Source organism: Hippopotamus amphibius, chromosome 17, assembly GCF_030028045.1.
Source record: "Hippopotamus amphibius kiboko isolate mHipAmp2 chromosome 17, mHipAmp2.hap2, whole genome shotgun sequence".
NCBI lineage: Eukaryota > Metazoa > Chordata > Mammalia > Artiodactyla > Hippopotamidae > Hippopotamus > Hippopotamus amphibius.
Genome location: NC_080202.1, coordinates 12,437,118 through 12,450,184, shown reverse-complemented (window position 1 = coordinate 12,450,184; position 13,067 = coordinate 12,437,118). Strand labels below are relative to the sequence as shown.

At 48.4% G+C, this 13,067-nt stretch overlaps 2 protein-coding genes across 2 annotated transcripts in view; one reads left to right on the top strand and one right to left on the bottom strand.

Annotated features, from left to right (window-relative positions):
* RAP1GAP2 (RAP1 GTPase activating protein 2) overlaps positions 1-13,067 on the top strand; it is a 177,522-nt gene that overhangs the window by 18,452 nt on the left and 146,003 nt on the right. The window lies entirely within an intron of this gene.
* On the bottom strand, positions 4,630-5,151 carry LOC130840395 (AP-2 complex subunit sigma-like). Its single transcript, XM_057715861.1, has one exon. The coding sequence runs from the start codon at positions 5,086-5,088 to the stop codon at positions 4,660-4,662; it is 429 nt and encodes a 142-aa protein (XP_057571844.1). The 5' UTR covers positions 5,089-5,151; the 3' UTR covers positions 4,630-4,659.

Here is a 13,067-nt window from a genome sequence, read left to right as displayed (position 1 = left end):
TGGCTTCTCTTGTTGTGGAGCACAGGCTCTAGGCGTTCGGTCTTCAGTAGTTGTGGCACATGGGCTCAGTAGTGGTGGTGCACGGGCTTAGTTGCTCTGCAGCATGTGGGATCTTCCCGGACCAGGGCTCAAACCCGTGTCCCCTGCATTGGCAGATGGATTGTTAACCACTGCGCCACCAGGGACGCCCTCCTGTTTACATTTAACTCTTTAATTCATTTGATTAAATGGATTCTCTCCCATTTTGCCTCGTTTGGGGTAAGATGAAAGATAACACTTTCATTTTTTCCAAGTAGTCAGTCAGTTGTTCTAGCCCTAGACCTTAGTTTTGCATTTCCACCACTAAATTCTTACATATCCAAAGATACCTTTTCAGATTTGTTTGATTCCACTGAACTGTCTCTTGACTCTTGTACAGGCCCAGAGGTGAAAAAAGAGCAGGTTTGCTTGGGCGGTCGGTGTGACTGGGGTCTCAGAACAGTGAGGGTTCAGGTCCAGAAGGTTAGGGGCCTGGTTGTGCTGGTGGGCTTTTGAAGGCGAGACTTCAGAGTGTGTATTGCGCAGTTTATTGAGCTATGGGGAGATAGATAGTTGGAGGTTTTGAGTAGAGGCCTGGAGGGTCACTGTGGCTGCTAGGGTAGACCCAATGGGACCCTGTTGGAAGCCGATGGACATGGACCAGCAGCTGCCTAAGAGAGAGATGAAGGTGGCTTCAGGTGTGATGTGGAAACAAGATGCTTGCAAGATGCTCCAAGGTAGAATCTGTAAAATGTGGAGATTGGCTGGACTTGGGTTGGGGAGAAATGAGGCAGCTGAGGACTATGCCCTGGTGTGACAATTCAGATAATTGATTTATTAATCAGCTTTTTTTTTTTTCAGGCTGTAAAACTTAGGTAATGATGGTTTGATGTAAAGCTAAGTAGGACTAATAATTTTAGCGGACATTGCGTGCTTGTTCTGTGCACCTCTACTGTGTGAAATGCTCTTATGTGCCTTATCTTGACCCGTACCCAAGCCCTGTAAGATACATGCCCTGATTCCTATTGCACAGATGAGGAGAATTAGCCTCAGAGAGGTTGTCACTTGCTTCACATCACGCAACCAGCAGTCTGGAAACTGAACCAGGTTTATCTGTCTCCAAACCCATTCTTGTGTCTGCAGAAAAAGGCACAGAAAGGTCCTGGGTAGCTCTCCAGTCATGTGGGGTCGCAGCTTTTCCAGGATTCGGGTGTGCAGCATTCTGGGAGCATGGAGCCCTGCCTGGTACCCACTAGCAGCTCCAGGGGCCTGGGCCCTCTTGTCTCTCAGTAGGAGGCATCCATGCCTTCCTCCTGCCTTCCCTGAGTGTGTTTAGTATTCATAGGCCTTAGAAGAGGACCCAGTGGGGTCAGTTGTTCATCATCTGATTGGTCAGGACTCTCGGTGGAAGTGGCCAGAACCACGGTCTAAGCAGCCTAGGTGAGGAGGGGGTGTCCTGAGGGGGTCAGTCTATCTGGCCTGAGCCATAGCTGGCTTCCAGGGCTCACATAATCCTCCAGATCACTGCTGTCCAATACAGTCACGTGTGGCAATTTAAATTTAAATTAATTAAAGTGAAGTACAATTGGAAATTCAGTTCCCCAGTCACACTAGCCATATTTTCAGTGCTCAGTAGCCACATGTAACAGGTGCCTTCTGTATTGGACAGCACAGATACAGAGCATCTCCATCATCACAGAAAGTTCTATTGGACAGCACTGGACAGACTCCCCTGGAGGTCTTCCAAGGGCCAGACAAGCTGAGAGATTCTACCCAGTCTGTGACAGGTCACATGCTGCAGAGATATTCCCAGACCTCCAGGCCAGAAGATGTCTGAGCTGCATAAATCTGGAGCCACTAGGTGGCGCCAAGGAGGTGGACACAAACTATAGTCTTCGGAAGCAGCGAGCTCACAGCCAGTTCCCGCCTCCTTGGTCCCTAGAAGGGAACTGGTCCACACCCAGTTGAAGGGTATTAAGTCGTGGGCCCTGGCTTTTCCTGCATTCGCACGCAGACTCCCACGCACAGGTGCATGCATTCAGACCCAGCCACCCACACACACCTGTTGCTCAGGGCCTCCCTCTGAGAAACACAGCCCCCAAAAGGCACAAGCTTGGTCCATGCCACATTCTGTTATAACAGCAATAAGAACAGCGCCAGCTCTGTTACCTCATTCCACCCTCACAACTGTCCTGTGAAGTGGCTCCTGCTGTCCTTTCCATTTTAAAATAGAAGAAACTGGGAATTCCCTGGTGGTCCAGTGGTTAGGACTTGGCACTTTCACTGCTGTGGCCCCAGGGTTCAGTCCCTGGTTGGGGAACTAAGATCCTGTAAGCTGTGTGGTGCAGCCAAAAAAAAAAAAATAAAATAAAATAAAAAATAAGGCAACTGGGAAGAGTGCAAAACAACATACAGCATTTACTGATTAAACAAAGTGAGGAAACAATGAAATTGAATAGGCAATAGGCTATTGGCTGAAAATTCTGTCGCCTGAGCAGAAGTAAGAAGGTTTGGCTAGAGAAGAGGAAGTGGGCGTAGGTAGAGACATCTGTGGCTATTCTGAAAGGAACATCTGGAATTTTTGCAGGATGTCTCTACAGTGTCCAGTTTCACCTAAAAACTTATGCTTCTCCTCTTCCTGTTAAAAAAAAAAATTATTTATTTATTTATTGGTTGTGTTCGGTCTTTGTTGCTGCACACGGGCTTTCTCTAGTTGCAGCCAGTGGGGGCTACTCTTTGTTGTGGTGCGTGGGTTTTTCATTGCAGTAACTTCTCTTGTTGCAGAGCATGGGTTCTAGGCGCTTGCGGGCTTCCGTAGTTGCAGCACACAGGCTCAGTAGTTGTGACTCTTGGGCTCTAGAGACCAGGCTCAGTAGTTGTGGTGCATGGGCTTAGTTGCTCTGTGGCATGTGGGATCTTCCCAGACTAGGAGATCGAACCCGTGCCCCCAGCACTGGCAGGTGGATTCTTAACCACTGCGCCACCTAGGAAGTTGCTGCCTGTTTTTAAACAGGCTTATCGCTTGTGTTTCTCTGTCATGGCTGGGTCATTTTTGGCTCACAGCGTGGATGGGAGGAGAGAGAGGAAAAGAGGAGGAGAAGCTTTGCTAGTATAACTGGGTCAGACTTGGAACAGAGAAAGCAAGAATACAGGACGTTCATGCTTTTGAGCTGTGAAAAACACCGAGGTCCATTGCAGGGGAAATGAAGTCGTTCGTTTCTCTAATGAATCTTCACTGGGCACCTACCCTGCACCCGGTGCTGTTTTAGGTGCTGGGGATCCTGGCTCTGCCACCCAGTAATGGAGTTACGTTGGACAAACCTCGAACCTCTCTGAGTTTCCATGTCCCCATCTGGAAAGTGGATGATGAGAGTTCCTTCCTTCTAGGGATGTTTGAAGATTAAATAAGCCAACACATGAAAAGCACATAGCATAGTCCTTAGTGCTCACGTTATGGCCATTATTGAAGACGCTGAGAGTGGTTAGTGATTCAGGGCCTGGTTCCTGCACCCCAAGAGCTCATAAACTATGGGGGAAACAGACATTTAACAGCCAACCACAAAGCGTGAGGCAGCGCTGGTAGAGATATGGGAGGAGAGGTGACTATTTCCTGGTGGAATCAGGGAAGGCTTCCTGAAGGAGGCAGCATTTGGCGTTTGAGAAGGAACCTTCTAGGAGGGGAGGGTTGCAGGGGGCATTCCAGACTGAGAAAATGGCGAGAGCGTAGGCATTGGGTGGGGAAGCATAACAGTGAGTCAGGTTCTGGGGCAAGTGGGGGGGGGTCTGCTGAGGGAGGGTCTCAAGTGTGGTGCTGAGGAGGTGACAGGTACCCTGAAGAGTGGGGTGGGGAGCCGTCTGTCTCCTTGGTGGTTGGGGAAGATGGCTTTGGGAGACCTACGGGTGGATTAGGGAGGTGAGGAAACTGTCGTTTCTGAGGAACTGGGAGCCAGGGACTGGGCTGGGGGTGTGGGGGTCCAGCCAGGGTGGAATGAAGGTGGAATCTTCACATGAGGTGTTTTATCTACATGAGGAGTGTGAGAGGAGGAGTCCCCTAGAAACAGGGGTTTCATATCTGGAGGATTTGCAAAGTTGCCACTTGGGGCATGGAGCTGGGAGTGCAGGAGGGAACCCCTGTTTGCAGGGGAAGATCATGGCTTTGGCCTTGAACACGGTGAGTTTGAGCAGCTTGCGGGTCATCCCTGTGGAGTTTGAAGTTGGGTCCTGGTGCTCAGGAGAGCCCAGCTGAATGAATACGGAGTGGTTCAAACAACAGTGTTCATTGTCAAGGCTAGTGCTGAGTGCAAGTCGTGCAGAAGTGGACCATTTGGACCTGCCGGGGCCTCGTGGTACTTTCTTTTTTTTTTTTTTGCGGGGACCACAGGTTTATTGGGGGATCCACACACACACTCACAGCATCACACGATGACGGCACAGTCACACAGCACATGTGAAGTGGCCTCTGCCCACAGCTGGGGCCCAGAGGCCGTGGGATAAGGCCCCCTCCCTTGTGGCCCAGACCCAGCTGGGTGCCCTCCTCCTGGGCAGCTGAGGGAGGGGGCCGCTGGGGTGGACCCTGGCCAGAAAGGGGAAGCGAGCACGCTAGTCCGAGGTGGGACCAGGGCAGGAGGGACCGGCCCGCCCTCACTCCAGGGACTGCAGCATCAGCAGCTGTTTGAGCACCTTCGTCTGGCTGGTCTCTCGGATCTCGCCGGCCAGGAACATCTCATCCACGACCGTGTAAACCTTGTAGAAATTGAACACCAGGTCCAGTTCACAGACATTGTGGAAATATTCGTTTAAAACCTCCACAAAGTTGTGGATGGCCTCCAGGTAGGCCAGGTTGTTGTCATTGATGTCCACGCAGATGCAGAAGTAGAGGCCGGCGTAGCGTAGGTAAATGATCTTGAAGTTCCGGAACTCCACAAAGTTGGTGTGTTTGGCATCGCAGACAGTGACCACGGCGTGCACCTCCTCGATCAGCTTCTGTTTCTCATCATCATCAAACTGCATGTACCACTTGGCCAGGCGTGTCTTGCCTGCCTGGTTCTGGATGAGGATGAAGCGGATCATGGGGACCCCCGTGCGGCCCCCAGTGGCCCCGGTCCCGCGGCTTCTGGGCAGCTCCGGCTCTGGCAGCTGTTGGGGGACCTCGTGGTACTTTCCAATGGGGGTGGCAGACAGGAACAGAATCAATAATCCAGGTGGTCTCAGATAATGCCCAGACTCGTGAAGGAAACAGAATAGTGAGGTGATGGGGGAGGGGCACAGGGGGCTACTTTAGGTGGGTGGTCAGGCACAGCCTCTCGGTAGAAGTGATGTTTGAGCGGAGACCTGAAGAACGACAGGGAGCCAGTCGTGAGGGTATCTGGGGGAAGAGCACTCCAGGTGGTGGGAAGAGCACATAAAGAGGCCTTGAGGCGGGAACAGGCTTGGGAGGTGTGAAATGAGGAAGCGAGAGGGGCAGAGGGTGGGTCGGGAAGTGGGCATCCCCAGATGGTGGGCAAGATGGGAAACACAGACAGTTCTCCCCAGCTCCAGCAGGTGGCGCTGTTAGCTCAGGACTGCCCGCTCTTGGGCGTGGGCAGGTGGGCAGGTGGGCGAGCAGGTGCTTAGACTTCAGGTTTGTATCTTGGAATGTGCACCCCCGCCCTCTGGGGAGATTGAGGTGAGCGCACGTGGGTGCCCTGGCCAGTGGCAGCAGACCAGGTGATAATTTCCTGACCGTTCCACTCCCTCGGCTGTATCATTTTCGGTGTTTCTTTAGTCATCTCTCCACTGGCTTCTGGGTATCTGCCTGTTTTCCCTCTCTGCATCTTTCTTGCTTTCCCAGCCTCTGCTCCTCCCCTCTCCCATTGCTCCCTGGTGCAGTTGGTTCTTGTCTCAACGATTAATTACTTTCTTTCCTGGTGGTAGCTCTGATGCAGGCCATGTGAGTTGGAGTCAGGAAGAGACTGTTCCTAATCTCTGTGCCTGTGTCTCCTTCCTGGGGCTTCAGTTCTCCAGGGAAGGCCAGAGCTCAGGTAGTGACACCCATCAGAAGAGAATGTTGCCAGGGACCCCTCACTTCAGGACCCCTCAGGTCCTCCTCCCAGTGCCAGGCCCAGCTTACCTCTGGTATCTCCAGCAAGCAGCCCTGGCCTCACATCATCCCTGACAGTGGGAACCAGGGGTTGAGCTGAGACCAGAGATCTGGACACAAAGCAGATGGCATAAGACAGCAGAAGAGCAGTCACCCTAGGGACTGTTATGATGGATCATTTAAAAAACTATATTTATTTATTTGGCTACACCGGGTCTTAGCTGCGGCACACAGGTCTTTGTTGCTGCACACAGGATCTTCATTGCGGCATGCAGGATCTTTAGTTGTGTCAGGTGGAAACCTTTAGTTGCTTAGTTGCGGCATGCAGGATCTAGTTCCCTGACAAGGGATCGAACCCGGGCCCCCTGCATTGGGAGTACAGAGTCCTATCCACTGGACCACCGGGGAAGTCCCTGATGGGTCATTTTAGTTGGCAAAGATAAAGTGTCTCCCTTACCTCCATTAGGATGTGCTCTTTAAGTTATTCCTCCATGGAGACTAAACTGGCCGCAGTCAACCGGAATTGACCTCCTGGCTGTCATGGTCAGGGTTAATACTGTTGGGTGAGCACAGTGGTTAAGAGCTTAGTGTGTTAAAGATTCCTGCTGGGTGGGAAGTCCAGCTCTGCACCTTACCATGGGACCCCTGGCCAAATGCTTAACCTTTCTGTCCCTTGGCTGCTTTACCTGTAAAATGGGAGCAATAGTAGTAACATCGTGTAGATTGTCATGAGGATTGAGTCAACATGTGTAATGTGCTTCCCCCTACAGGCATGGTAAATGCAGTGAGATTGTTTGCTCTCATAACTACATCTTATTTATTAATAATGAAGACTTTACTTCTATTATTAATTAATTGGTGTTAATAACAGCAGAGGAATGATAACATGTTATTAGCATAACATATAGAGCTTTCTGGTCTACCCCCAAATTAGGCCTGAGACATTTGTTCCAGCAGAACTCACTCTTCCATGCTTGTACTTACATATAAAAGTCATTTTACACATCTGCAGGTGTGTGTCTTTGCTGGGAAGATAGCATAACCCACTGTTAAAGCAAACATGAGGAAAGTGAGCCAGAAGGCTCCTGTGATTAATCCTCCCTCCCTAACACAGAAAGTGTTTACATGTCTGCATTGACAAAGGATGATAGTTTTCAAAGTGAACCACCTCGGGTGCTTGATAAAATTCAGATTCTGGGCTTTACCCCAGACCCACTGAACTGGAATTCGGAGGGTGGAGCCCAGGAATCTGCAACTGTCACGATGGCCAGTGGCTCTGCTTGGGCACGTGGAGTGTGAGGCTCAGGGCTGGAAACCCTGAGAGTTGGCGGATTTCACCCGTGCTGCCAGTTATTGTTGTCATTGTGCTGAGACCCATGTTTGCTCTCTGTGTGGGGAGATGGGGGCTGGTGTCGAGGAGCATCCCCGAGAGCCCTGGACTGTCCAGTAGCCTTGTCTCCAGAGCATAGGTAAATGAGCTGATCCCCCACTAGTGGGCATTTAAGTTGCTTCAGATTCTCTGCTACCAGAAACACCACTGGAACAACCGTCTTGGTGCATGTAGTTTCTCGCGTGTGCAGGATTTATTTCCCTAGGATATATTCCAAAGAATGGAACACCCAACCCAAAAGGTCTGGACTTCTGTTTTTATGACTGTTGCTCATTGTTTCCATGATACGATCGAATGTATTGTAGTTAGCCTTGACGGGTCTATTTGTTTATGTATTTTGAATAGTAAGTGTATTTACATGTATTTGGCTCAGAAACCAAAGTGATTAAAAAAATATATATGGTGAGAAGATCTGCTCTTACTCCAATCCATCCTGTCACCTCCTTCTTAAATCCGCTTAGCAGATATTTCCAGGGCTTCTGTATTCCTATATAATGTGAACATTTATTCTTTTTATCTCCATTTCTTACATAAGAAGTGATATCCTACAGAACGTGGTTTTACATTTTACTTTTCTCGTTGGAGAATATATCTTGCAGATCTTTCTATATCTGTCCATTGAAAGCCTCTTCCTCCTCTTCCTTTTTCTTATAACTGTCTATCATTTCACTATGTGGATTTACTTTTAGACATTGATGATTCTTTTAATAAATTTAATTTTATATTACACAAGTAATATAAGAATACATTTTCTTTAAAAAAATCAGAACGTTAAAAATACAGTCTCCAGGTTGGGGGGGTGAGGAGATAAATTAGGCATTTGGGATTAACGTATACACACTACTATATATAAAATGGGTAAACAACAAGGTCCTACTGTATAGCACAGGGAACTATACTCAATATCTTGTAATAACCTATAATGAAAAAGAATCTGAAAAAGAATACTGTATATATATGTATAACCAAATCACTTTGCTGTACACTTGAAACTAACACAATATGGTAAATCAACTATACTTCAATTAAAAAAATACATATGTTGCAAAAAAAAATAGATACTGTCTCCTGTGGCCACAATGCCAGATCCTTCCTTTCTTCCCCAGAGTAGCCTCTGTTCAGGGTTTGGCACATATTTTTCTAAATATTAAAAAATATATTTTTTACATGTATCTTAAGTAACCGTTGATGTGCACACGTGTGGATTTAGTTCATTCCTTCTAAACATTGTGTAGTATCTGGCTTATGAATACATCACCTCTACTTAGCAGTCTCCACTCTAAATGGTTGCTTCTGGTATTTTTTACTCTTTACAGAAAGTGCCGCTGTGAACAGCCTCATGCACATCTCTCTACACACATGCGAGTGTTTCTCTAGATCTGAGTAAATCTTAGAGGTGACATTGCTGGGTGATAGGGTGGGTGACTTTTTATCTTAATAATACTGCGAAATTGCCCTCCGGCTTCTACACCTGCCGCTAGTAGGCGTGTGTGTTTTGCCAGTGTGTTGGGTGAAACATCCTCTTTGTTGTGTTCGCGTTTTCCCGATTGCTTCCCCCCGAGTTTCTCCAGCTATGCCTTGCCTGCCACACCTGCTGCCCCTCCTGGCACCGTCCTCCCTAAGTCAGTGGATTCCTGCACCTGCCTGGGATCTTTGCAGGATGGTCTTTTGCTGAGAGTGTCCTCAACCTCTCCTTTTTCAGAAGCCCAGGAATCCAGAGAGCTTCATTAACCGGAGGGGTGGCCAGCAAGTTGGCTGTGAGGCTGAAGGCACTGATTTCCCCAGCCAGGTTCAGAGGGGTTGGCCTTGGCTTTTCATCGGTTCACACTTGTTAAGGCGCTTGTGTCCTGGGAGTCCCTTGGGCACAGCTCGGAGCCCAAATGCATTGCTTTTGCCGATTGAACCGAGAGGCCAGTTCTCATTGGGCTGGTCCTGGATGTTGCCTGCCGATCTCAAACCCAAGTTCAAATTCCAAGGTTCCTTGAGAGGCCTAGAACTGGGCAATTGGGTGGGAAGGGGGTGACCTTGGAGACAGTTTCTGTCACCTATACCCACTTCCTTAGAAGGGAACCTTAAGATTGAAAAGACCATCTCATCTAGGTCTCTGGCTTCAGTTCTTAACCCCTTCACTGTACTACTCCATCCACCTAAACGCTCATACTGCATCTCATGGGTGTGTATAGCATTTTCAGCCCTCATTTTACAGCTGAGAAAATAGTCTAGGATAAGAGGATGTATGGATACTGAGAGGACAAATCTGCTCCAGATACTGGTTCTGCTGACTCAGGCTCAGTGCTCTTTGCATACCCGTCTGCTGGGTCACAGAATACGTGCACGTGGTACATGCATGCTCCCTGCGTGTGTACACACATGTGTGCAGATTTGAGGGCACGTATCGGCAAGGGTGATGTAGTTTTTTTTTTCAACTTTTTGTCTTGAAAGTTATCAACCTATGCAAAAATGAGAAGGATACTACAATGAGCAGCTGTCTTCACCAAGATTCACTACTTGTTAACATTTGCACAGTAGTTCTTGCTTTCTCTGTATAATGAGAGTAAAATAGAGAAAGTAAGAGGCAGACATCATGATACTTCATATGCAAATACTTCAGCAGGTGTCTCCCCCAAATAGTATCATTTTGTGATATAACCACAATACTATGATCACATGTAAGAAAGTGAGTATTAATTTAACAATGTAACTTAATATGCAGTCCATTTCTGAATACAGTATTTCCCAAATTTAAATGTGGGGTGTATATCAGATCATGTCACTGGGTTATTTTTAATGGTCACTCTTTGTACTTGGTTATCATCTCTTAGTCTCTTTAAATGTGGAACAGCAGACCTGACAAAGTTGTTGTAAAATGTCCCATGTTTTTAGATTTGTCTGAATGTTTCTTTTTTTTTCAATGTTTTCCTTGAATAGGCATTGATTTTACTGAAGAAAGATAAAATGAGTGACCCACATGCTGACAGTGAGAAGGAAGAGAGAAATTCCTGTTTTATCTTCAGGGTCAGATTTAGGCCATTCTGCCTTCCCCCTTGAATAGGGTCAAGAGGATTTGCTCAGGCTTGTCACTCATGGGCTGGGTTGGTGCCTCCAGGTCTGTTTGGTGTTCCCAGGGGCTCCACCTGGAAAGACTTTCCTATGGATCACTTTGAGAGATGCTCCCCTCAGGTGAATGAGTGATGTGGTTTTCTTACTTGTCTAAAGCTATTATTTTGCTCCTTCATGTGTTTCCTTGCTCATTGGGTGGAGAGCTTGTATGTTAATTAACTAGCTTACTAGGGACAGAAATCTAACTCAGACTAGTTTAAGGGGAAGAAAAAAACACCGAAAGGAAAACACATCTGAGAGGTTGGCTTCAGGAATGGCTGGATCCAGGTGAGTCAGAAAAATATCATGTCTGTTTGTCTCTATCTCTTGGCTCTGCTTTCCTCTGCATTCACTTCACTCACAGGCAATTCTCCCCTCATAAGACAGCCACTGACTTAGGAAGTCCCAGAGGGTAGTAAGCTGCTTCTTTCTATGGTGCTGGCAAAAATTCAGGTCTACACTTGTTTGGACCTGCTAGGTTTATATGCCCATCCCTGAAGCAGTCACTGTGGCCTGGTGAATAGAATATGTGGATTGGCCAGGCCTGGACTATGTACCCACCCTAGAGCTCAGGATGGGTAGGTTGAGAAAGGGACAGCCCCATCTGAACCACAGAAACCAACAGTGGTGTCAGGGTACTCCGCAAGGGAAAATCAAGGCCTGTCAACCAGAAGAAGGGACCCGGGTGCTAAGCAGGTGGAAAAGCCAACTCCAGTTCATCTGGTGACAGGATGGTGAGCCTCTGATTGGTTGCGACATCTCCTAATCCCTTGGGGTCTCCATCCTCTTCATTTTGGATTTTGTGGGAGTCAGGAACTATGGCGACCACTTGTTTCTGGTTCCCAGCTCTGCTTCTTAGGAGCTGTGTGATCCTGGATGGAAGAGTTAACCTCTCTGGGTCTCAGTTTACTCATCTAGCAAATGGAGATGATATTAATATTCCTTCTTTACAGAGCTGTGAGTATCCAATGGAATAAAAGATGTGAATGTGCTTACAGCTGTCAAATGCAGCATCAGGAGGGGTGGTGTTAATACCCTCTGAGGTGATTCTCCTGCTCCAGGGCGAGCATGGCCTGCCCTTGGAGCTGCTCCCTGGACACTTAGGATGGTGACCTACACTGGGCCATGGACCCTCGGGATGGGTGGGGGGGGTGATTCCTCCACAGGTGACGGTAGAATGGGGCACAGCACTGTCCCAAAAGGGGACCATTTGAGCCCTTTGGTCATTCTTTGATGAGGAAGGGAAGACGGTGGAAGTAAATGGACTGGAGGAGAGGGCTTCAGAAATACTGCATCTCCTGCCAACCCTAGAAGAATTTTTATTTTATTTTATTTTATTTTATTTTATTTTTATTTTTTTATTTTTTAAAGTGAAAACTGCTATGTTTTTAAAATTTATTCATTTATTTTATTTATTTATTGGCTGCAATGGGTTTTCGTTGCTGCACATGGGCTTTCTCTAGTTGCTGTGAGCGGGGGCTACTCTTCGTTGTGGTGCGCGGGCTCCTCACTGTAGTGGCTTCTCTTGTTGCAGAGCATGAGCCCTAGGCACGTGGGCTTCAATAGTTGCGGCACATGGGCTGGATAGTTGTGGCTCATGGACTCTAGAGCACAGGCTCAACAGTTGTGGCGCACGGGCTTCGTTGCTCCATGGCATGTGGAATCTTCCCAGAGCAGGGCTCGAACCCGTGTCCCTTGCATTGGTAGGCGGATTCTTAACCACTGCGCCACCTAGGAAGTCCTAGAAGACTTTTTAAAAGGTGTTTTTAGAAAAATAAAGGAATGTACTTGCTTCATACCCAAGGGTGGGTGACCAACCCCCTACCTGTCACCCAAGTGCGGGCCCCAGAGTCAGACCAAGCGTGTCCAGTGTTGGCCCTAGAGAGGTCCCTCCCCTCATCTGTAAACATGAGAAGGAGACTAGTACCCTCCTCCGTAGGGTTGTCTAACAGTTGGGGGGACTTTTGGGTGTCCTGAAAGAGACCTTGGAATTGGACCCACTGATCTGAAGATTCTCCTTGTCAGACTCACAAGGCTGGGGCAGCCTGGAGTGGGGCTTTCAATGCAGGCATCCTTCTAGCCACGCTGTCTGGGTTTTTGCACCTGTGAGAAGGTAGAGCCTGGGTCTCCATCCCTGGGGCAGTGATGCTCTGCCCTCCCCCCCAGCCAGTCCAGCTCGACTCTGGGACCCGTGGTCCTCACAGTGGGAATTCCCGCCCTCACTTGCTTTCTCTCCTCCTCCTCTCCTTCCTCACTTCCAACAATATTTGTTGAGGGTTAGGGCGTGGGGTGGAGATGGTGACCTCTAAGATATGTCTGGTGTCTGCCCTCCTGGCGTGTGCAGTCCACTGGGGCAGACAGACCAAAAAACCAGCAAACAGGCAAATCAGGAACCCCTCCCCCCCCCCCCAAATCCCCTCCCTACGGTAGAATAATTGCCACAAAGGAAACGAACCAGGGGCTGGGTGCAGAATAACTAAG

Coding starts and splice junctions, on each gene's coding strand:
- LOC130840395 (XM_057715861.1), bottom strand. CDS start 5,088: ATGATCCGCTTCATCCTCATCCAGAACCAGGCAGGCAAGACACGCCTG.